Source organism: Papaver somniferum, unplaced genomic scaffold (assembly GCF_003573695.1).
Source record: "Papaver somniferum cultivar HN1 unplaced genomic scaffold, ASM357369v1 unplaced-scaffold_80, whole genome shotgun sequence".
Taxonomy (NCBI): Eukaryota; Viridiplantae; Streptophyta; class Magnoliopsida; order Ranunculales; family Papaveraceae; genus Papaver; species Papaver somniferum.
The window spans coordinates 2,095,711-2,107,130 of NW_020650971.1; the positions used below are offsets into that span (position 1 = coordinate 2,095,711).

An 11,420-nucleotide genomic window follows, 5' to 3' on the forward strand; every position below is an offset into this window, starting at 1 on the left:
AATGTACATAGGTGTGGAGAAGTACAACCATTTTATGCAACAATTTGCGGGTTAATCTTGCCAGATTCCATGTGCTGGGATACGGGCTTAACAATGCCATCCTTAAAAATCTTATTTGGAAGTTTCAACCCTTGATCCAAGGCCTTATGCCTGTAATTTGGGAGAGATAGCCTATTACCGGTGGACTTAGCTTGGAGAACCTGAGGTTCATTCCCCAAAGTGTGAATATGTGTACTAGGTTAATCCTGTAAACATTTTCTAATGATTTTCCCCTAACAATACGGTAATGTAAGAGTGAAAGTCACCCTTTGTGGAACTATAATCAAATATTTTTCCTAGACTTCGGGATCATGTAAATCATTATATTAAATAACCACAAAATATATGAAAATACCGAAACATAAGATAAATAACTGACATGTATTTCATGAAATACGTTTCATTTCTTTAATGTAGATGTATTTTTGGTGTTTAATGAGGCAACATTACATTGTTTTTTTCCTATCAGCATGTATTTCATAAAATGAACCGCATCATTAATGGTCTTATAATATGCGTTTCCCTGATTAGGGAGCATCATAAATTCACAAAGAGTATAGTAACTTCATTAAATTAAAACGGAGCACATATTAATTCATTAGTGTCACGTTGTTGTAGTCCCCAAACTCTACTACATTTCCTTTGTGTAGTCTCGTTTTAGCTTGAACAGATTAGGCTTACAATCACATGTTAAATAAATCACATCTGTTTTAGTAAAAAAATTAACATATTATACTTTTGGAATAAAGCGTGAGAAATTTAATCTTTCATAGAGTTGACCTAATTTGAGAACTCTTTTCCAATAAATATGCAAACTTAAGACTAAAAGAAAGGTCCGGTGATACCTAGTATAAACATAAAACAATGATACTTGGATTCCTTAACAAAAATGGAAAATAAAACTACAACAGAGTCTTATAGTATGGTACCAGATTTATTATAAGAACATCCCTGACTGTTTTTGCCTGAGTCTGCATAATTCAGGATTTTCCTCCCTGATATGTAATTTCTTTCTTTCTAGAGCATACAATCTTTCTTCATCCTTCACCTCATCTGTAAGATCATCCCCATCCAGCTGCTTCTCTAAAGACTGGAAAACGTCAGACTTGTTTTTCCTTAAACCGTATGGACGAGCCTTCTTGGTATAAAACAGCCTAACAGTGCTATTACCACGACAAGCTGAACTTTCAGTCTTTAAATTCACATCCAGTGATCCAGCCATTTCTTCTCCATTATCAGTTCTTTTTCTTTCGACTGTATGTAAGCTTTCTTCATCTTGTACCTCATTTTTATGCTCATCTCTATCAAGTTGCTTCTAGAGACACGGAAACGTCAGACTTGCTTCTAGTATAAACATAAAACAATGATACTTGGATTCATTAACAAAAATGGAAAATAAAACTACAACAGAGTCTTATAGTATGGTACCAGATTTTTACTATGAACTCCTTCAGAAGAGTCAACTGAGAAGAAATTAGTCAACAACAGATCAGATCTGTAACCTAACAATCACCTTGAGCAGAAGCAATTCATGAACAAATTAAGAAAACAGAACCCTTTTCATAATGCAAATTTTTGTTTATACATTGCTCTTCCAAATTAGAGGGGCATGTTCCATATCTTATGAAGACCAGCTCTTCCCCTTTCATTTCTCTTCGATAATCCATCTGAAGATAATCAGTTTTCCTTTCAAATTCTGAAAAATAGAGACCAATGTACATACAGTAAGAAAAAAATTGGAAAAGAATGCAGGAAAAAACAACTTGTACAACAGCATTCTCTACTCTAGAACAAGGTAAAATCAATATTTTGAGAGGAGAAATCATTATGCTGATAGCTAGTTGTTGTTGGTGCTACTATTGAACCACCGCTTGCTTCTGCTGATATAGACAGAGGGAAGTGTTGTTGTTTGCTCTTAGGTTTCTTTGTTTACTTCACACGAGGGAGGCGCAGTTTGGACGGAAACAATTGTAGAGAACTATTCAATTGTACAACAGGAGGCGGAGGAGATTGTCAAACAGATATGAGGCGGCGCTAAAGAAAGAATAACATAGAGATCTGCCGGGTTTATCTTAGGCTAACTTTGATTTGATCTAACGGCTGTATCGCATTGTCAAAAAGAAAAAACCCTAACCTTTTATTTCCAATCTCTTTTTCAACTTAAACCCTAGGATAAAAGAAACAGTCACTGCAGCAACAAGAACAAAACTATCAAGAGACGGCAAATCTGAAACTGAAGAACCTAAACAAATCCCAATCATGGAAGAAATTGAAAATCCAGGTGATGAGAAACTAACAAATCTGAAATCGGTAGATGAAATCTTAGTGGATGAAACAATTGAAAACAGAGATCAAATCAGTACGTTGCAGGAATCCAAAGAAGAAATTGAATCTGAAATGAAGAAAGAAATAGAAGAGAACAAGGAACTTGAAGAAGTGAAAGAGAAAGTGAAAGAAGTGGATCAGTTGAAGATGAAGATTGAAGAGTTGGAGAAACAAAATCTTGATGAAAACGAAAGATTCCAATTGACATTCAATAGTATTTCGCAAGAGAAAACAGCATTGCAAGATGAAGTTGATTTATTGAAGAAGTCTGTGGATCTTCTTAATGGAGATCTTGTTCGAGAAAGAGAGGTTGTTTCTGAAATGGAAACCATTCAGGAGAAATTGGATCTTCAGGTTGAGGAATCCAGGGATCTGAAAGCGAAAATCAAAAAGTTAGAGAAGAATGAGTTGTTGATTCAGAAAAAACTCAGTGAGGTAGAAACGGAGAATGAAAAGCTTGTCAAAGTAAAGAAAACCCTTGAATCGGTGAAAACTGAGAACAAAGCGGTTGAGAAGAAATTGGCCGAGTCTTTGAAAGCCTTTGACGATTTGAAGCAAGACAAGGAAAGGATTGTGTTGCAGAAGGAGAATATTGAGAAGAATAGAGTTTATCAGTTGGCCAAAGTCGATGATTTGGAGAAACATGTTCAGGAGCTTGTTGCAACCATTGCTTCATTGGACAAGAATGGTGAGGGATTGTATTTACAGAAACATGTTCAGGAGCTTGCTGCAACGATTGCTTCATTAGAGAAGAATGATGAGATGCTGAGAAACAAAGTCGCAGAGGGAGACGAAGCATTTCAAGGTTTATTGTCTGAGAAATGTTTGATTGAGCAGAAATTGGTTGATTTGGGGAAGATGGTCGAGGAATTGAAACAAGAGAAGGAAGAAATTATTGCGGAGAAGAGCAAGATTGAAAAGAATATGGCCGATCAGTCAGTGAAAGTAGCTTTAGAGAATGTGAAATGGAGAAAAGGCTATACCGAAGCTTTAGGGAAACAACAACTGTTGGAAGTAGAATTGGACTCCCAAAGAAAGAGAGTGAAGGAAATTGTTGAGGAGAAAGATGTTATTGAGAGAACCAAGATGAAGAAGATGGAAGATGAATTGGTTGCGCTTGGAATGTTGGAATCTCAGCTCGAGAAGGCTTACAAGGATGAAATGAACGCTAATAAGCGTCTGAAATCAAAGATTTGGTCTTTGAATGATAATCTCAAAAGGGTTGCTGCTGAGAAGAGTGAAATACAGAAAGAACTTGAGTTGAAGAAAAAGGAAGAGTCGAGTTTTAGTTTGAAAGTCGTGAAATTGCAAAACATCATAGTTGACACAGTGAAGGAGATTGAGAGGCAAAGGAAAGAAATGAAGAAGTTGGAAACTCGGTCGGAAATGTTGATTCAAGAGAAGTCATTGCTAGAGAAGAAATTGGTTGAGTTTGAAAAGATGGAGTCTGCTCAAATGAATGCTGAGAAGGCTTTGTTGATGTTGAAGGATGCTGCACAAGACCAAGAAAATGAAGCAACTATTGAATCAGTTATTGGTATGATGAAAATCGAGGAAGATAGCCTACCATTTGCTGCATCTGAGTTAATGGGAAATATTAAAGAGGCTTTGAAGAACAAGGATAAGAAAATGGAAGAAATGACTCAACAGATTGAGAAGCTGAACAAGTCTGCCAAGAGGAATTCTAACATTTGGGCATTCGTATCTTCTGCCACCACCATCCTTGCTGCAGCAGCTGCCACTTACATTGCAAAAGGACGGTGAATTTCTCATCTTGTTTACTAAGTTTTTAGCAACAGTTGTGACACATATTGTATGTCTTGCTTATGTTGTTAGTTCACGTTGGTGTCTGTCCTTTGACTAAGATCCTTATAATGTTTACTGTTACGGTGTCTTCATTAACAATGCTATCGTTATGCATGATGCTTGCTTTGCGGGTTTTGACTGAAATCATTATGATGTTAACTGTTGATTATCTTTCAAAAGAAAAAGAAACTAGCTGCTTTGTGGTCTTGTACTTGTTGCTCGGACTTCAATTGCTGAAGGGCAAGGCTTAAGCCTATGCTGGGTTTTGCACTACTAGGTGCTGCAGCTTTGCTACACTCATGACAAAGCAAGGTTATTAAATGACTCTTACCATTCCTTAATTCCTCTTTCTACCAATAATTCCTCTTTTTTCCTAAAAGAATCCATTTCCGCTCACTGACTGATGCACAGTAGTGACTAGAGGTGTAAAACATGACGGCCCAGAAATTTAGATGTGCTGTGCTGTGCTGTGCTAAATGGCGTGCCGTGCTGTGCTAGAAAAATAAACGTGCTGTGTCCGCTGTGCTGTGCTAGCCACATATTTTATGATAAATATTTTTGAGATATCTTAGTTAGTACATGTATTATTACAGAAATAAATTAGCATAACGAAAATAAAATGTCAGAAATTACCTAAAACAATGATTTTTTTGTGAAATATGCATCAAATGTGATGTATTGTGTAGTATTTTATGCATGACGTGGCGTTCTTTTTTCACGTGTTGTGATGTGTTGTGCCGCATGCTAACACGTGCCACGTACTGTGCTGTGCCGCTGTGCCTATTTGTTTGGCACAACACAACACATTAAATAAACGTGTTGTGCCCGTATTGTGCCGGTCACGTGCTGTGCTCGAATTTTAACGTGATGTGTTGTGCCATAAACGTGCTGGTCTGTCCCAATTTACACCTCTAATTGTGACAATCCAGATAAGAAGCATATATTAAGCAAGCAGTGGAACCCAAATTTCAATTTATACAAATTATATATGGGGTAAGGATCGGCTCACAGAGTTGGAATGACAGACCTGTTACAAAGTCGTACAGCCAACAGATTTGGTGACTACGGACGGCTGAGATTCACATAAAAAACATGCCGGGTTTGTAAAATTTTCTTTGACCCGTTTTAGTAGTTACGTGGCCTCCTGTTATCTCTTATCCTTTGACTGACCTTCCTCCTTCTTATTCCACCTTTACAGCAAAACAAATTAATCTTACTTAACTATTTTTCCATCAAAATCTTCAGTTTCTCTTACTGTTAAAATCCAAAGGATCCTCATAGGTAACATATTGAGAGGAGAAATCATTGTGCTACTTGTTGTTGGTGATGCTGTTGTTAAACCACCACTTACGTCAGTCATGATTTTGTTGATGAGAATTACATATAGATGAGTAAACTGAACTGTTGTTGTTTTTAGGGTTTCTAATCTTTCTTTTCTCAACACTGACGATTGAGGCGCAGCATGGAAGCCCTAGGTAGAAGAACACTATCTCCCCCCTCTTTAATGCCAACAACCATTCCGTAAAACACCATAACCATATTTCGTTCCCGCACGTATTTTTGGCAGGTGGCACGTATTATTCATCCAGCCCGTTTTTTAAGTCCGCCTTCCGGTTATGTCCCTCTCAAAATGATACCATCAAATCCAACGTATAAATGAAACACTTCCCTTTCTCCTCGATCATATCTTCTTCTCCCTCAATCTCATTGTCTTTCCTTTCCTTTAGTTTCAACTGTATATTGAAAATCAATGGCGGAGATGATTGAATCGATTGTTTTGATTAGGTATGTACATCCCTCTTACCAAAAGCGTTTTCAACTTTAATCTGTATTCTGCCGTTGTCGATTTTAGGGGTTTTAGTTGGTTTTTGTCAATCAATGGCTTTGAACGGTTTCTTAATGTAGCTTTTTCATCAATTTCAACATCTTCATCTTATTTTTCCTTGAAATTAGTTGAACATGGATTTCTTATTCAAGGGTTCTAAAAATTGAGACTTAACTGATGAATCATGATCATCTAATCGTACTTACGCATTTCGATCAGTAAAATAAATAGTACTTTACATACCCTATTTACAAATTGTACAGTTATATAATCAATTAAATTGTATTATTATGTGAAATCCTTCAATTTCATCTGTTTACATTGAATCACAAATTCGGTGGTTTAGCGTTTTCGACTTTATTCTTCGATGGATAATTCTGAAATAAGAAGAACTGTTTGTTGCGTATATTAGTTTTCCTTAGGGATTGAGTTTAGTGTTAAGAAATTTGGATGCATAAATTATATTGTGAGTGTTTGATGAAATGTCGATCTAGAATTTTTTTTTATTATCTACGTGTTGAGAAACTGCAGATGTTACCTCAGCTTATAACAAGTTGTAAATTTGTTGTTAGAAGTTTGTCTAAATTCTAAACCAAATAGGTTGGAGACGCGTAGAAGAAGGCTGCTCTGCTCGATATAGAGCCGCAAAGGAGAAACAAGACCCCCCAAGTTTTACTTCAGCATCTTCTGCCAATAATGATACAAATCTGTTTGAACATGTTATATATCAACATGTACAGTTTGAAGTGGAAGAATTATCGGACGCATCTTAATAATGTCAATGGTGGGTATTAAAAATTGGAGCAAAGGAGGTGGGTGATGCAGAGACAATGGCATGCATGGTAAGCATTTCCAAGAGAATGGATTGTCTGTCAGTTTACCTAATAGTTAGTCCGTGTATTGGACTGATTCGTTGATTTTGGTCTTTGTTACTATTTAGTGCAGGTTCTGAAACTGTCAAGTTCCATCAAAGGAAAATGGGTGTTAGTCATCACTTCCCTTTTGAAAGATCCAAAAAAAAAAAAAAATATATAGTCATATAACCCATATCCTTGATCCAAATTGAAATATTAAGATATCACATGAACATATGTGGCAAATGGCTTGTATCAAATATGTGTGGGTTTTATGAATATGAAATAAGCAATATATACACACTCATTTGATTTTTCGAACTGAAATTTACATCTTTTTTTTGAAGTTGTTGTTTATGAGTTTTCATGATTGCCTTTTGGGTCAAGAACATGCCTTTGTGTTTGGTCATCAGTCACAGGGTGATATCTTAATTCATCATCCTCAGCAGCATTTGGAGAACAACATTCTTAATTTCCTCTGGAGTAAGAGGCATATTTAACAATTCATTATCCTCAGAAGAAAATTTAATAGGAAGGTCAGCAAGTATTTCATCCTCACTGTTGAGGGTGGGAAGAATAAGGGCCTAGAAATAGTCTAGGAAAGAATTTCCAATACTATCTCTATCAGTTAGAATAGTATTCAAGGAGTTCTTAATCCAACTGATGGCATTTCTTTTTCTCCTAAAGAGAGTTACTCTACGGAAATAGGGTGAATTTTTTTCACCTTCCATGATCCAGACCTCCCTAGATTTATCTTTCCAATATAACTCTTCCAAATTATAAAGGTACTCAAGTCTATATTTGAGTCTGGCAGTATTATTGGTATCAGTTGGGTTAGAGAGTTGGAGATCATCTAAGTTTTTCCTAACGGTATATATATTGGTTTGAATATTACCAAAAGAAGACTTATTCCAATCTCTTAGACCTTTATTAGTACTTAAAAGTTTAGCTTTGAGCTTGAAGGCAGGGGATCCTACCACATTGACAGACCAAGAGTTAGCAATAATGTCTCTGCAGGTAGGATTCTCAATCCACATAGCCATAAAATGAAAAGGTCTAGGCATACAGATATCCTCATAATTAAAACCTATATGCATTGGGCAATGATCAGAAGAGTCCCTGGGAGATTGTTGACACAAAGTTTAGGAAAAAGATCTTCAGCAGTTTGGTTTATTAGACATCTATCTAATCTTTCAAGAATTAAATCACGACCTTGTTGCATATTGGACCAAGTAAACCTAGGCCCAGAGAAACCAGGATCATACAAGTTAAATACAGAACAAAAATTTCTAAGGTTTCAAATTTCTAGGCCACCATTTTTATCTTCAATACCTAAGAGGGCATTAAAGTCTCCTATGAAGAAAACAGGTTCATCTATGGGAGCATTAGGTTGCTGACATTGTTGTTCCCAAAAGGCTTGTCTAAGACTACTATTAGGTTCACCCTACATGAAATGAATATAACATGTCTTAGAGTGAATGATGTCAGTCGATGTAACATAGATACCAAACTAGAATTAGTTCTTGTACGTTTCCTCAAATCAGCTCTTGGGTTAATCTTTCTTTTGAGATTCGCTAGAGCATCATGTTCAGTTGAGTTAAGTGCTCCTATAGTGATGATTGGTTTGGTATTTGGGACAACAGGAGTCTTGAACCTTCTTGATGAGTTGGAAGTACAAATCGGACCACTAGGGTTGGCTCGGAACCATAAATAGAAGCTTCAACAGTAACATTTTGAGTGGTAACCTATTTAGGGCTGCACATGGGCGGGTATGGGCGGGTATAAGCTAAAACCAACCTCGCACCCACAGACTGCGGTTTTTTTTTTCATAACCAACCCCGCACCCACAAACAGCGGGCGGGTTTTGTTACCCGCTCGCTACGGGTTGGGCGGGTATGGGTTTAAACGGGTTTAAACCCGCTTTATATTCAAGTATTTAGAGTAACTTCTATTCTCCTTGATTAAGTGAGAAAAAAAAAACAAAACCCCCAAAATATTCATACCTAGGAAGTTCACAGATGAAGATTAAGTGTTGAATCTGTTGATTTTTCGATTGTTGTCGATTTCTGATGAAGATTCGAAGTTGTTGTTGTCGATTTCTGGTGAAGATTTATGGTAATTGTCGTTTGGAGGTGAAGAAGAAGAACTGAGGAGGAAGAAGAGGAGAGGCCGAATAGAGAGAAGAGTGTAGAAAGTGTATGAGGGTTATCAGTTATCCTATCTACTAGTATTAGGGTTTCATAATAGACGACTAGGATTAATTTTATCTAATGGTATATAATCTGCGGGTTTTTAGGGCGGGTATGGGCGGGTATTAGCTTAAACCAACCTCGCACCCACAGACAGCGGGTTTTTTTTTTCATAACCAACCCCGCACCCACAACGGGCGGGTATGGATTAAAAACCCACGGATTTAGCGGGTACGGGTGGGTTTGGGTATCGTGGGCGGATCTTGTGCAGCCCTAAACCTATTTGAGAATGATTGGTATGCCATTCTCCAGTTGAGTCTAATGTTGCTGAACTGGACCAACATCAAAGATCTTCAGAGTAGCGGGTCTGTTTACCAAAGGACCCATCTGAAAAGTGTTTGATAATCCCTTATGAGTAGTATTTTCCATTCTCTTATCAATATCCTTTACTTTTACTTTGCTTCACATTTCAAGTGCAGGAGATTCAATTTGAGTTTCTGATACCATATCAGTTTGTTGCATGATGGTATCTATAATGGCAGCATGGGAAGGGTCTACTTGCTTGGATACCGTTGGAGAAGGCATCATTAGCCTTGAGACAGCTGGGAGAACATACTTGCTGCTAGAAGCATCAAGTTCTTTGATTTTTTTCAGCTTTAACTTCTAAGCAGGACTGTTTTGATCTTTATGATCAAGAACACGTCATGAAGTACAAAAATACCTTGGAACCTTGATGTATCTACATTCAATCAGAAATGGTTGAGTTATACCGCTGGTAAATAGGGGAATGCCCACTGGCAAAGATATATGCACTTGAATTCTGAGACACACCTTGACGTTCTTCTTTAGGGGATGTTTGCCAAAAGTAGCTTGAGCATCAATGAGTTCACCCATTTTGAGAGTAAGTTTCTGAAGATCTTCAAACTCAGTACACTCGTTTGGAATATTGCATAGAATGAACCACATTATATCTTCATCAAAATATATTTGATGATTTGTTGGCCATCCTTCAGTTGGAACCACTTTCAATACCATTAGATAACCACAAATGAACCAAGGTCTCTGAGAGTTAATTCTATTGAAATTATCTTCAACTAAGAAACGAATAAGAACTTTGTTGTGCAAGCCACAGAATGTGGTGATAGAACGGGGTTGAGTTAAACGCCAGTTATTGGATATGTAGAATCGGATAGAAGAAATAGGAACCAGCGTTTCACAGCATAAGTATCCCCGCGATACACCATTTCCAGTTACTATCAGATTCAACTAGAACAACTTTCTTGTCTATGAAGACTGGTTCAGCAAGAGAAGACGGTAGTGTTAATTTCTCAGGCATTTGAGTAGAAAGGGTCAGTATACAAATTTTGAGTGTTCTCTATAGAGTTTGGGAGTTCCATAAGGTAAGATAATTGAGTATATATGAATTTAGTTTGATTGAGATCAGTTTTATAGGTAACTAATATAAAATACAGTTGTAGAGAAAGGAATCTCTTGGTGGTACTGTACTGATATTGACCACATACAATATGGATAGAGAGAAGGCAAGAGGGTTTTGTTTGTTTATATGTTTGAACCTTAAAAAATGAATGAGAAAATTGTTGACTATTAACAGGAAAGGTTTCAGGAGAAAATTAGTGTAATGTAGCTGTAGTTGTACTGCAAAGACTGTGTTGTGGGAGGGGTTTATCATACGAAGTGTCACTTTCATATCCATACTTTATAAGTTCTCTTATTCTTCTTGCTTTGCCCCATAACTTGATCATCAAGTATAGCCTCAACTTGCTTGTCGAATTGTGATTTGATTACTGGTGGTGTACGCTTCACTTGTTGTCTCGAAGTGTCCATCAAATCAGGATGGTATTTCTCGAAGTGTCCAGCAAATCAGGATGGTATTTGATTACTGTCTTGCTAGGATGATTGTTAAGCTTAAGTATTGTAAACAGTTTCCACCAACATCTCCAAATTTCCTAGGTGTTAACTTCACGAATTGTTTTTAAATTCTGAAATAAATCTATTATCAAAGCACAAGACAGATTGTAGTTGATTGATAAACCTCTGTGTTGTATTAGTCAACAAACTAGGAAAACTTTCTTCTCAAAATTTACGTGGCTCTGCAAAATTTATTGTTATTATTCCTTCTATAAATTTGTAAAAAAATGCAACAATTCAAATACAATGCAAAATGAAGACCTCAAGTGATAAATGAAGACCTTTAGCTGGATTAATTAGAAGGAAGACGTTGTTCAGCTCATACGAGATCACTACTCTCAACAAGAATGAAGGGGTTTATCATACGAATAACATATGAAAACCGTGATAAATCAGGTTTCATAACAGACTTCATTCGCCATTTATAGCCCCTTCTGGACTAGTGCAAGGTTC

The 11,420-nt window shown here is 36.8% G+C and overlaps 1 protein-coding gene across 1 annotated transcript; it reads left to right on the forward strand.

Moving 5' to 3' along the window:
• The first annotated feature begins 2,087 nt into the window (after positions 1 to 2,087).
• On the forward strand, positions 2,088 to 4,336 carry LOC113344868 (myosin heavy chain, fast skeletal muscle-like). The gene has a single exon (XM_026588763.1). The coding sequence runs from the start codon at positions 2,299 to 2,301 to the stop codon at positions 4,126 to 4,128; it is 1,830 nt and encodes a 609-aa protein (XP_026444548.1). The 5' UTR covers positions 2,088 to 2,298; the 3' UTR covers positions 4,129 to 4,336.
• Positions 4,337 to 11,420: the final 7,084 nt, after the last annotated feature.

What these genes read in the sequence shown, in the direction of transcription:
- LOC113344868 (XM_026588763.1), top strand. Translation starts at nt 2,299, where the DNA reads ATGGAAGAAATTGAAAATCCAGGTGATGAGAAACTAACAAATCTGAAA.